Raw genomic sequence first — 13,203 nt, 5'->3', positions numbered from 1 at the left:
CATTCGCATCCGCGGATTCTGCGCACTTACCTGGCCGTCCACGGACGACCTCTAGCGGTATTATTATAAACTGTAGGTACTCCGTTTTTCAGTTGCTACCTGTCACGTCCTGACTCTGTATCTGTATACCTCTGTATCTGTCTACCTAGCTGTTCATACATAATTTTATGCAAAAGAGAAGCCGTGCCATAATGTGAAATATATCATTCCATTATTTTATGTATCGAGTAATGATTAGTTATTTAGTACACTAGTATAAATAGTCCGTAGTTGTTGTTATTCCATGTTATTTGCCATACATGTATTGTACCTGCTGCAATTATTGTGCGATATTGTTACAGTTGATATTTCGACGAGTATATTGCTGGACAACTTATATGACCGGGCAATCGACCCGACGGGAACCATTTTGGAAACCTCCTTCTTGCGACAATTCCGCCCCTCAGCGCAGAACGTCGGCACATTTTAGACAGTCGCAAGCCACGTTTGTATCACAGAATATTATTTTATGTATCAAGAATATCTTTTATTATTATATACATCCACCAAGAATGTCAAAATATCTGAAGCAGGGTGTGAAATAAAAAATTGCATTACTACGTATACGTGGATTCTGTTTTGACTTTCTTCCCTCAGATGTCAGATCGAAAATATCATGTACCTACCCATCACCGTAGAGATACCGGCAAGCTCCTGATGGTATGGTTTCCTGGCTAGCCATCGACCCGACGGGAACCATCTTTGAACAAAATCATGTTCAAACAAGGCGACAATTCCGCCCCTCAGCACAGAACGTCGGTACATTTTAGAGAGCCACAATCAACTTTTGCATCACAGAATATCATGTACATGTATCAATTAGCAGATATTTTTTGTTGTATTCATCCACCTAAAATGTCAATATATCTGAATCAGACCACAAAATAATAGCGCATTTCCCATTCTAACCTCATCCTTGTATGCAAAATTTCAGAAAATAAATGAATTCAACGAGTCTCTTAAGAAGGTCAGACCAAAATAGCAATTGGTAACAAGATCGAAACTGACAACAAGTACAGGCGATGAGGAAGGAGCACATGTAATAAGGTGCGATAGCATTGTATTGTAGTATTAGTTGAGTTCTGGTAATTTTTAAGATGTCCTTAGGATGACGTCTGTTATGATGATCTGTTCTGAGAAAGAGTGTAGGCGGCCACTATTTCCTTAGAATGATGGCTAGAGTAATGACCCGGTGAGAAATAATGATCTTCTGTCCAGGAGGGCAGAGCATGCTTCCGGGTGGACATCGCCTTATTTGGGACTGTCCAGTGCCCCTCAGAGGAAATGACGCATGATGACTCAATAGTAGAAGAATGTACCTTTTTCTAAGAAATAGTTACGTAGGCGGATAGAAGGTATATAAAGAGAACCGATGTACTAGAAGTCAGTCGAAGTCCTGAGCGGAGATACGATGTAGAGAGGACAGAGAGCCGCGGAGAATACAGATCAACGTCTTCACGATGTAGCGACTCCTTGTGTTTCCTTGGGTTGAGCGTACCACTAACATCGCAGCTATACTTAAGAACTTCGTAAGGGACACACCATCGAGGCCAAGGCCACACAAGCTACCCGACCCCCCTTGCACACATTCTGTCAGTCATCATCCAGTTTGACACATCAAAGCCTCAGTGAACTGCTTTGGGGCTAGAGCATAAGAAAATGCAGAAATGTTCGCAGTGGTTTTATGTTCGCGGTTTTCGGTTGTATACACAATGATACATTGTTCTCTGTTTCAACTAAGTATACAGCGGGGAACAGGGGCGCTGCACCTCCATGCCTTGACTATGTATTTACTTCCTTGCCCTGGGGAGCAGATCCTCTGACAAGCATCAAATTTGGATTGACCAGGAATGCTACTAGGTCATATGCGGCCACACTTCAACTGTGACGTGTCCGATAGTGATTTTGCAAACCAGGAAGTCTAAATGGCACATATTCATAATGCAATGTTTTTGTGAAAGTAAGGATTTCGTGTTATCTGTTGTAACACTTTTCTGTTCCGTTTAATGAGTTAATTCAGTGCAAGGCCAAAAGATCGTTTTGGGGTACTCAAATAAGTTGGTGAGAGATACTGTAAATGCAGAAAGGTTCGCTGTGGTTTCAATTTCGTGGTTTTCGCGGTAAGCTATTCGCCACCAACTTAAAACCGCCGCGAGTTTTCCCCTCCTACCCCCTTCGCTCCTATTGCCTTAAACGCGTCTTTAAAACCACCGCGAACACTCCATTTTCTCCCATTTACTGTAAAGGTTGATTTTAGGACTTTCATACTCTTTACCTATGGTATTTCGGCAGAGAAGAATGCTACCATATTCTTTAAAGTTTGAGACTAATTAACCCAATCATCCGGCACTGCTACCGTTAATAGTAAACGCCTATACTAAACAACTTAAGTAGTGATAAATGATAGGGTTTATTTTCATGTCATCATATGTTAGCTTGCTGTCACATCACTGGTGATTATTTGTCATACCATTATTTGTTTTTTTCCGCGTTTTGTCGTTACAAATCAGTGTATTTTCCCCTACAAATATTAGTTATTCTCAGCAGCTGAATACGTTTTTAGAATCATTCACTGCATGCAAATTTAGAGTACAGTTTCTCATGTCACATCCTTGTATAGTGAGTTAATGTTACAGCCGTCAGATAAACAAAGGGCGGTAATGAACATGTTGCCTGTCCTTTGTGCTGAAATTGTATCTTTTTCAGTATTCTCAAGTTCTGTCTTATTTGTTGAAGATGACTTTCTCCACTCCCATCAATGGTACTTCCACTGTCACGGACACCAGGAAGGCCAAACCGTAGGTTAGAGTCACGTGCCCCAAGAAAAAATAAACCTAGAAAAGAAGCCAAACAGATGTTGAAAGTCAGCCAACCGATCATAGTGAGACAAGAGACTAAACTTTACCCGTGGACATGTTCTATGATTTTTGCTTGTGTGATAGACCAGTTTTAGTGATACAAGAAAACTTACATACTTGTAATGTCTATTTCTGTTAATCAATTTAGTATTTCCCCTTCTAACAATTATTTTTGGCCTTTTCGTAGCGAAAATGCATATACTTATTAGCAGGAAGGAAGATTGCATAATTGACGAGTCTGTACGTCATATAGTCACTGAGTTCTTTTTACAGAATTGTATATTATGTACCATAGTGATTGTTGAGTAGTGGATCGGCACCTCCCTGCTAAGGTATACTGCCTTCAACAGCAGTATATGGATCAGATAGGCGCTGTAGGTCAGTCGGCTCAGGGGCACCCAGGCGTCCCAGGAGAGGATGATGTCCACCACTCCTGTCAACAAATTAAAGTACACCCGTTTCGTTGATGAAGGTTATGCATCCAGGTACAGTAATAAGATATGCCAAAAATAGTCACTCAAGCAACTGGATAAATTTTTGAAACAGTTAGACGTTTCAGACAGCATCCGCTATCTCTCGTCGGTGACTAAAGAAAGATCTGGTAGAACTAGGTTTTATACCAAAACTCTAAATAGATATGTTAATGACGTGAAGACAATTTTTGGAGCGAATGTTGTAGTATTGAACCATATGAAATTGTCTTCACTTCATTTTAACATATCTATTTAGAGTTTTGGTATAAAACCTGGTTCTACCAGATCTTTCTTTAGTCACCGACTCAAGATAGCGGATGCTGTCTGAAACGTCTGACTCTTTCAAAATTTTATCCAGTTGCTTGAGTGACTATTTTTGGCATACACCAGTTTCAGTTTATTCATTTATCCAGGAAAACATTTCGCTTTTTTGAAGATCCTGGGGGCTCAAAGCCCAACAAACAAAACGACAAATAAAACAGGAATAAGGATGGACTAGAAAATATAACCATTCATCAAACAACATCAGTAATGATAATTAGACGACAATTGAAATAAACTTAGTAGAACGATAATATTGAGTCTGACTGGACTTTACATCATGACAATAGGAAATCAAAACAGTGGATCAATTTAAGTATGAAATAACCAGAAAGCGGAATTTGCATCAATAACTAAAGCAGACAGCTTTACCTCCATATCCATGATGGCATGCGAGAACCACCCAGCCAAGCGTCATGGCCCAGACGGTACGGTGGACAGTCAGGTACAGCACGTTCTCAGGTTCTGTCTGGAGGGTAGTGCCGTGGTACATGCCGTATGTTGAATACAACACAGCCAGGGCAGAGGCAGCAGCAAGGAGCCAACCAGTAGGTATCAGCATTTTCGAGGTCTGGTGCAGAAAGGTATGTAATTCGTCGTTAGGAACAGAAATAAAGACCGTTATTGGTGCGTCTTTGTTTTATTAAGATAATCTTTGACAAAGGGTGGATAACTCTTATATAGACTTATGTTAACGTCCAGCATTTCCGTCACAACAACAACAGTCGCCGTGACTACTGTTGGAGGACGTCAAATATATGTATATGGAGAGATAGATAGATAAATAGACAGATAGATAGATAAACGTCCCTTTTATTCATGTTTTCATTAATTTATTCTTTCATTCATAAGAATCGTACACCAAGTGTTTCACTCACCAGGCTTTTGGTTTGTTTCCTTTTCATCTTAACCAGCAGCCAGCCAACAGCAACTCCTACCAAGTACGGTCCGATACGACAGTACGGCTTTATATAGATCTTCAATATATCCCTGGAAAAGAAATATATAAATACATGTACATAGAAGGTAAATACTAAGGTATTTTGTGATATATTGGACGGAAATGCAAACATCAATACAAAAGATCCACATTACAGTTTGCCATTGCCAAAGAGTCTTTTTATTCAGTGACTTACCAACCTGATGAAACTATTCACGGAGTTGGCTGTAATTTTACAAACAAGCACTCATATGCGAAACTCCTTACCCTAAAGGTGCTTTCATGTCATAGTGCCAACTGATGACTGCAGTGGTGATGAAGCTTGCCAACAGGAGAACCAGCTTCACAACAATCCCCAATATCTGCCATCTGTGAGGAAGCAGATGTATAATGAGCAAAACGCCTGCCTCATATGTCTTTTTCTGATGGAACAAGGGTTCGGAGACCTCATATCTCTATGAATTTTTTGATTATGCAAATGACTTCTACATTTGCATAATTTATGCTTGGTTATGTTCGCCTTTAATTGACTTACACAGGTCACAATGTTGACAGAGCATAGCACGTCCAGGTCGAAAGATACATAAAACAAGTTCTGCAGCAGTAGTAAGGTCACATACCGGGGGCTCAAAATTGACCTTGACTTTTGTCTTCCCAACATCTACCTACATACCGAATATCATTATAATTCATCCAGAGGTTCTAACTTATGCTGACTACAAAACTCCGTAAACACAAACAGACGGACAGACGCACAGACAGAAAGGCCAAAGAATATATCTCAATTTTACATGGACATAATAAATGACTTATGATGGAATCCATTTGATACAAAATGATATCATGATATCCTAGGTCAAGCTTACAGTTAAAGGACGATAAATTAGCAGCATGTCGATTTATGAATATAATTAGAGATTAAATGCATTTTTTGAATAGTCGTTAGACTACTAGTATGTCTTTACGGACGACATCGTTTAACTTTGGGTTAACTTTACTAATTTGCAATGAGGTAAAACATGTGACACACCTGTACAGTATGTAAACCAGAGGGACTCCGATAACGAAGAACTGCATATCATTGGCCAAGTACCAGGTCCAGCCCATACACTGAGGAGAGGGAGACAAACCAGTTACAATGTAAGACGAAAACGCTTTTACCACATCACACATGTCAGTAGTATATGCATTTATCTGCATATCTATCTAAAGTATGTATCTATATGTTTCTATCTATCCATCTATCTATCCATCTATCTATCCATCTATCTATCTATCTATCTATCTATCTATCTATCTATCTATCTATCTATCTATCTATCTATCTATCTATCTATCTATCTATCTATCTATCTATCTATCTATCTATCTATCTATCTATCTATCTATCTATCTACCTACCTACCTATCTATCTATCTAATCTATCTATCTATCTATCTATCTATCTATCTATCTATCTATCTATCTATCTATCTATCTATCTATCTATCTATCTATCTATCTATCTACCTTCCTACCTATCTATCTATCTATCTATCTATCTATCTATCTATCTATCTATCTATCTACCTACCTATCTACCTACCTATCTATCTATCTATCTATCTATCTATCTATCTATCTATCTATCTATCTATCTATCTATCTATCTATCTATGTATCTATGTATCTATCTATCTATCTATCTATCTATCTATCTATCTATCTATCTATCTATCTATCTATATATCTATCTATCTATCCATCCATCTATTTATCTATCTATCTATCTATCCATCTACCTCTCTCTCTCTATATATATATATGTATATAAACTTGGCACAAAACATTTGGAAACTTTACTTTGCTTGATCATATTTCCGTTGTTTCTTGATCAATTTCTATGCATTTTATATCGTTGGAAAGCTTGTGTAATTTCCTTTCCTATGATACCAAACGTATTATAATTGCAATCTCATGGAGAGAACACCAGGCCTGCTTACGCGAGTGGGTTGCAGAAATTCAAAAGAAGTGCCCAAATTTCTCTGCTAGTGTCAAACACTCAGCTCAACGCCAAACCCATTTGTGATGGTGTCAACCGCATCGTGAATGGAACAATGTGTGAAGGAATGTTATGTTCACAGCTACCGATGATAGTAGATTTAGTTCGACCAAGGAGGTTAAAATAACCTCCTTAATTCCTCCTTGGTTCGACTGTTGGAAGGGTAAGTGAAGGTGTTTGGGCGCCGAGGAGAACTCTATGCTGACTGTTGTACAGATAGACTGACAGTGTTTGTTGGAGTCAGCGTCTTGGTGTGGGGCAGTACAACTGCCAGAGTTAAAACCAGGCTAATCACCCTAAGCAACCTCGATGTGTCAAGACACAGAGACACCTTTCTCCATCCAGTCACATTTCCTAGATCCTTACCTCTGCAATATGAGACTGTGTACCATTCTACATCCATCTATCTATCTATCTATCTATCTATCTATCTATCTATCTGTCTATCTGTCTATCTGTCTATCTATCTATCTATCTATCTATCTATCTATCTATCTATCTATCTATGTATCTATCTATCTATCTATCTATATACATATATGCAGATAGATAGATAGATAGATAGATAGATAGATAGATAGATAGATAGATAGATAAACATCATCATACATCTGTGCCTCTATGGCCACTGATTTGTCTTACCCTTTGCCTTGCAACATTGTAATGTCTTAGTTAAAACAGAAGAAATATGAGCCTACTTCTCTATCAGCGTGGAACACGTTGTTGATATACAGTAGGTGTGTCCACCAGTTGTCCCCACAGTCGGGATCAAAAGGAGCTGGCGGCCAGAAGGGACCAGAGAAGATGTAGGGAAACACCCACATGTACAACATCATGACGAACATGTACGTAGGTGTTAACCTGAGGACGGCAGAATGAAGGTAAGTGTTAATGTGCGCCAGGACGTTTACTTGTACTGTATCATATTTCTATTTTGGGCATTGGAGATTCTTTTTACACAGCCAGTAATTCGCACCTGCTAACTTTTGGTGTCGACACTTTCCTCAGATCTTCTGACTGGAGTATTGCTTCTCACGCTATAAGAAGCCGAAGAATGGGGCGAGAACACAATCCCTAACGATGGGAATACAAACTTAATACTCAATCGCCGCAGAGTTATTTTATGTTTGGGATTGTGTTCTAACATAAAAGTATCACACAACGTATCTTTCTTTTATATTTGAGTGGATTTGTCTTCCCCAAGGACATAACGTCTATCCATAACTGACAGAAATCGAACTTATGTCCTCTCAATCTCGTACTCGCTAGCCTAGCCTTGTATCGCCTCCTATAATGGGTTTGAGGAGATGGCCTTTAAAATATCCTCACCTCCAATATCTGTGGAAATACACCATCCCGTACGGAACTGATTTCCCCTTCTCATTGGTCTTCTGTATCTGCTGGATTAGGAGGTATGACATCAGGAGTCCGCTGGAAGGGAAGATGTGAAAGCTTGGTAAGCTGTTGATCATAAGAACTTTGCATAATGCCTCATTGCAAAGTACAAAAGATTTCTATAGAAACAATTTTTGACCAATGGGGGTCCACCAGTTATGACTGTAACCTTACAGTCGTATTGAGGTCACCTGCTGGCACCGAATGGCAGCCGCCCAGACCCTTGCGACAGTCACACAAAGTACAAGTGTGGAGCAAATATGTGTCTGCTGTGTATTACTAGTATGTGATTGTAAACCCTGCAGCAATTCAGTACTGGCTGCCATTGCACGGGTAATTTCTGACCAATAAACCATTATTACCTGAGGAAGAAGAAGGAATCCACGGAAACGTAGGAATTATTGATGGCTTGATATGTAAATGTTGGCACGGTCTCCAAGGCTTGCAGCAAGTTGTCTGAAAGAACAGATTATCATAAATTCTGAATCCATAAATTTAGATTCAGCTTTATATCTGACTGGCAATGCATGTTACATTCATATAAAACATTTATAATATCCACATGAATTATGCCAACAGTTACACGATTGCCTTTTAAACAGTTGCGTAACATCATGCTTCTTAATTCATGACCATTGATGCATAATTACATAAGGTTTTGTAATTCAAACAAATTTTAAACATAACAGACTTCTTTCATAGAGAAACATCAACCTATAAATTACTGACATCATTACGTGTTAGAAAAAATCCAATAAATTTCTAACACCATCATGTGGTAAAAACAAACTTAATGTCTACCAACAACCAGCGACTTTGTACCTTCCAGCCTGCACTTCTGATGGAAAATCGTACTTCTAATCGTACTTCAAAGTTTGAACTAATTTTCCTCGTAATCAAAGTTGTCGGCAAATAAGAGGGGATTTTTATTAACGCTTGGAGGGTCCACGGAGACGTAGCCATTATTTTTGTTTTTAACGGTAAATTTTGCAAATTTGGTACTTCAGCAAGTGATCTTAAAAATCACGATATCATAAATGCCAGATAGGTGATTTGTGTGGTAATTTGAAGGTCATATCAAATATTCACATCGTCATGTGGTTAACTAGGAATCACCTTTGACCAGATGAACGTTCCATCAGTGCACTAGTAACTTGTATTTTTACTAAAGACCTCATATCGTGACCAACAGGTACATGGCGCGACAAACCAACGTTTGCTGCGTGATGACTCAAAATGCAAATGAGTTTGAGTACCGTGCCCGACAGGTACAAAGCGCGCCACATAGACTTTTGCTGCGTGACACACCGACGTATGCTGAGCGACACACCGAATTTTGCAACACCATAGTTTGCAGGACTACACCCTTCTCTTTATAAAAGACATCGATGGTCCCTAAGTAGGAGGGCCGCAAACTCTGGTGTGTCACGCAGCAAAAGTCTATGTGTCGTGCTTTGTACCTTTCGGGCACGGTACTCAAACTCATTTGCATTTTAGTTAACATTATCAGTCCAACGACTGTAAAACTTTTCCTTCAATACGAACATACCGAAGTACGGTTCAGCTACGGCATAAGTGTGTCCCAGGATGACCCAGCTCATACTGAAGAAGCGGATGCCGTGGAGACACTTAATGCTGCTGGGCGCCTGTTTGGTGCTGAGGAGCTTCCCGGTGTTGGTGTAGAGGGAGAAGCACAGGAGGACACGGCCGGTGATGCCTGTGGAAAACGGAATAGAAAAAAATTACTATGTTTTACACAACCAAGTGATTTATTCCACCGACATTTCGGTGGCCATCTGTCACCTTCATCAAAGCAGTTCTGACTGGTTCACATAGTAATGCAGCACAATTGTGTCACTGCTTATACATAATAATGAGATGCATTCCCAAACGCAAAGTATTTACATATGTACAATCACAGGGGATGACATCACCATGCGGTCCCAAACGCACAGAAGTGCAACACATAACTATGTGAACCAGTCAGAATTGCCTTGAAGAAGGTGACAGATGGTCACCAAAACGTCGGTGGAATAAAATCTCTTGGTTGTGTAAAAAAGAGTATTTCTATACAGTGACTTACCAACCTGATTATTCACGGAGGAAGACGGAATAGTCCGATCTAAGACATAACAAAACCCCACAACTGATACCACATGTTTTACGACAGAATTATGATTCTTCATATTTGTTCGACATTTAGCCATGTGATACAGTTGGGCATGGCGTCGCCTTTTTCTGGCTTTGATAAATAGAATAGAACAACTTTCATCCAATGGCAAATTCATGCCCGAGGGCTAAGTGTAAGTATACACAGAAAGGAGATCATGATATTGTATAGAATAACGAAATTGTATAGGTATTAATAAGGTATTGTATAGAATAACGAAATTGTATAGGTATTAATAAGGTATTGTATAGAATAACGAAATTGTATAGGTATAAATAAGGTATTGTATAGAACGACGAAATAAACATAAAGTGCGCCAAAAAAGCAATTACTCAAACAACTGGATATGATTTTGGAAACGGTCAGACGTTTCAAGTAGCATCCACTACTTTTCGTCAGTGACTGTGAGCAAGATGAGTTGAACAGCAGGTTTATAACCACGAACTATCAATTGATATGCAAATAAGGAGAAGACAAATTATTAGATAGTCCAATAGAAAGCAAATTAGACAATACAAACATAAAGTGAGATGAAAGTAATCTGCTAGCACTACTTCTGATATAAAACAGTTGTTATTAGGTTTGATTTCTTGATAAATAACGTCGACAATCGTAGAATTAATAGTTGAAGTGATCGCACAAGGCTAATTCCTACCTCGTTTTGCTGCTGAGGTTTCCTGAGGTGGGAGTTTGTTCACCAGCAACGTCCTTTCGTTCGGTAAAGTCACGGTGACGTCAGATTCTTGTGCTTCACTCTCCTGCAAAATTACGTCAACAAACATCACACTCCGAGCAGCCTTACGAACATTATGCAATGGTCTTCTAATAGCTACATTAGGCTATTTCATAATGCTAAATCGTTCACAGCCAAAATCATTGACTATCATAACACAACGTTCAAAACGATGAATCCTGAAATCAGTTTAACGTAGTATTGCTATGTTAAGCCCCCCTCTCAGCGGACCCGCGCACGCTGGCGGTGTCGCTGCGGCCGATCGAATTGACAAAGCACGCAACGAATTTCGACGACAAAAAAAGAATCTTATTATTTATAATAAACTTTTGTGTTTTGTTGTCTTTTTGGTCATATATACTTGTACGTTTTTTGATATTCCCATTATATTGTAAAGGGTAACACAAATCCAGTTTAGGACGCAGCGGCGCCTCCAGCGTGCCTCGGGTACAGTGATAGGGGGGCTTCAAGCCTCAAGCAAGGCTTTGTACTGGTTTTATACCACAAATGTATAAACTTTGTACATACAGTTATGCACTGTTCCTCCATTAGTCTTAAGGGTTGCATTTTGAAGATGACATTAAGCTTTAACTTTAAATTTGATGATTCTGAGATGTCTTCTTACCTTCTGTCTTTTAATGGCCATCAGTTGGGGTTGGTAGATGATGACGTCATAGATGGTACCGATCGCAAGTAGGAGGAGAATGACACTACAGATACAGCTGTGCAGAGAAGAGAGGCAATTAACATATCAGCCTTGGTAACTAGGAGAACTGAAAGAGCAATGTCTCCAGTATTCAGTCCTTGCCAGATGTAAACAGAAGAAAGGTTTAGAATATGCTCACATATTGATCCTGCCGACAACGCCATTGTTGCAATTAAAGGTTCTTTTACCATTAGACGAAAACGCAATGATCTCTACAAACAACATTTTATTCCACTGACAGGACAGAGACCCTTGGGCCTCTGTCTCCTGTCCAACTCCCGGTCTGACCCCTGACCTCTCCCAACCCAGGGCTCTATACCCTCTGGATTCTGGGCAATACCATTCTCTGGTGTCGGGGGGTGACACCCATCATAACACTCACATAGCAGCAATAGTGACATTCTGGATTGGTAGGGATTCCTGTGAGTAGGCTGACGTCACTTGCAATATTCCTTGTTGAACAAGGAAACGCCAGTAGATACCTGAAAATATCAAACTGTTTTTCATCATTTGGAAAGTGATTAGATGAGAAACCATCACAACAACATCTCAATACAAGCTATCATATATCAATGATACCGTACTTGAATCATCTGCTTTAGTTGTCAGAATTACTAGTAACTAAATGACTGCTGAGAATAACAATGTAACGTAAGGTGTTTAAAATTATGTTGTACTTTATGTATGTATGTAGAATTATGCATTGGCATATTTTCCAAGGACGCCACAGACTCCCACCCATCTACAACTCCCTCGTCTACTCACGTGACCTGGGAGACCTTTGAAACCTAGGGCTCGTGACCCCTTTATCATAAGTGAGCTGATGAAAGATGGCCGATCCGGATGCCACCTGAAAGCTCCTCATAGCTTTTAAATTATAGTCATATCAGTTTTAAAAACCATTTACTCAATGGCATATTTTCTATATGCTCTATCGATAGCTGTTCGAAGTGAGATTCGATGTCTGACTTACTGCCGTCCAGTCGTTGGATGACGTCATTTTGGGTGCAGGAGCTAGGCATACAGATGCCGAGCGTTAACTTTGTAATACCAGCTATTCCACCTCCACCCTGTAGAAACATCATGGGTTAACATCGTTTTTATGCCATCTATAAGAAAAGACATATACCAGTGATTCAATTCGTGGCATCGTGTGGCTCAATCGGCAAGGTGTTTCGCTCAGAACCGAGAGGTCCCGGGTTTGAAACCACTGGTTGGCCCGATGTTGTGCCCTTGGAAAAGGCACTTTACACGCGTACGACTTGAATGGGTACCTGACTTCGGTTGGGGAAGGTCGTATTTGGGACACCTCCGAACGGCAGCCGCCCAGACCCTTGAGACAGTTCCACAAAGTGCAGGTGTGGAGCAAATATGTATCTGTTGTGTATTATGTGATTGTAAACCCTGCAGCAATTTAGTACTGGCTGCTATTGCATGGGGAATTTCCGACCAATAAACCATTATTTGACCAAGAAACCAACCCCTACAAACTTTGTTGTTCTACTTGCAACCTTATCTTAACATTT

The 13,203-nt window shown here is 39.8% G+C and overlaps 1 protein-coding gene across 1 annotated transcript; it reads right to left on the bottom strand.

The window, feature by feature from the left end:
• Positions 1 to 2,044: 2,044 nt before the first annotated feature.
• On the bottom strand, positions 2,045 to 12,745 carry LOC136426690 (nose resistant to fluoxetine protein 6-like). The gene is made up of 14 exons (XM_066415446.1): positions 12,651 to 12,745; positions 12,060 to 12,159; positions 11,597 to 11,693; positions 10,894 to 10,996; positions 9,618 to 9,785; positions 8,431 to 8,524; positions 8,003 to 8,104; positions 7,372 to 7,534; positions 5,662 to 5,741; positions 4,899 to 5,000; positions 4,570 to 4,681; positions 4,064 to 4,262; positions 3,188 to 3,330; positions 2,045 to 2,873 (listed from the first exon to the last, which is right to left on the bottom strand). The coding sequence occupies exons 1-14, from the start codon at positions 12,697 to 12,699 to the stop codon at positions 2,763 to 2,765; spliced, it is 1,623 nt and encodes a 540-aa protein (XP_066271543.1). The 5' UTR covers positions 12,700 to 12,745; the 3' UTR covers positions 2,045 to 2,762.
• Positions 12,746 to 13,203: the final 458 nt, after the last annotated feature.

The sequence above is a fragment of the Branchiostoma lanceolatum genome, chromosome 2 (assembly GCF_035083965.1).
Source record: "Branchiostoma lanceolatum isolate klBraLanc5 chromosome 2, klBraLanc5.hap2, whole genome shotgun sequence".
Classification (NCBI taxonomy): Eukaryota; Metazoa; Chordata; class Leptocardii; order Amphioxiformes; family Branchiostomatidae; genus Branchiostoma; species Branchiostoma lanceolatum.
The sequence above is the reverse complement of the archived record's forward strand: the minus strand, read 5'-3'. Positions and strand labels throughout refer to the sequence as shown.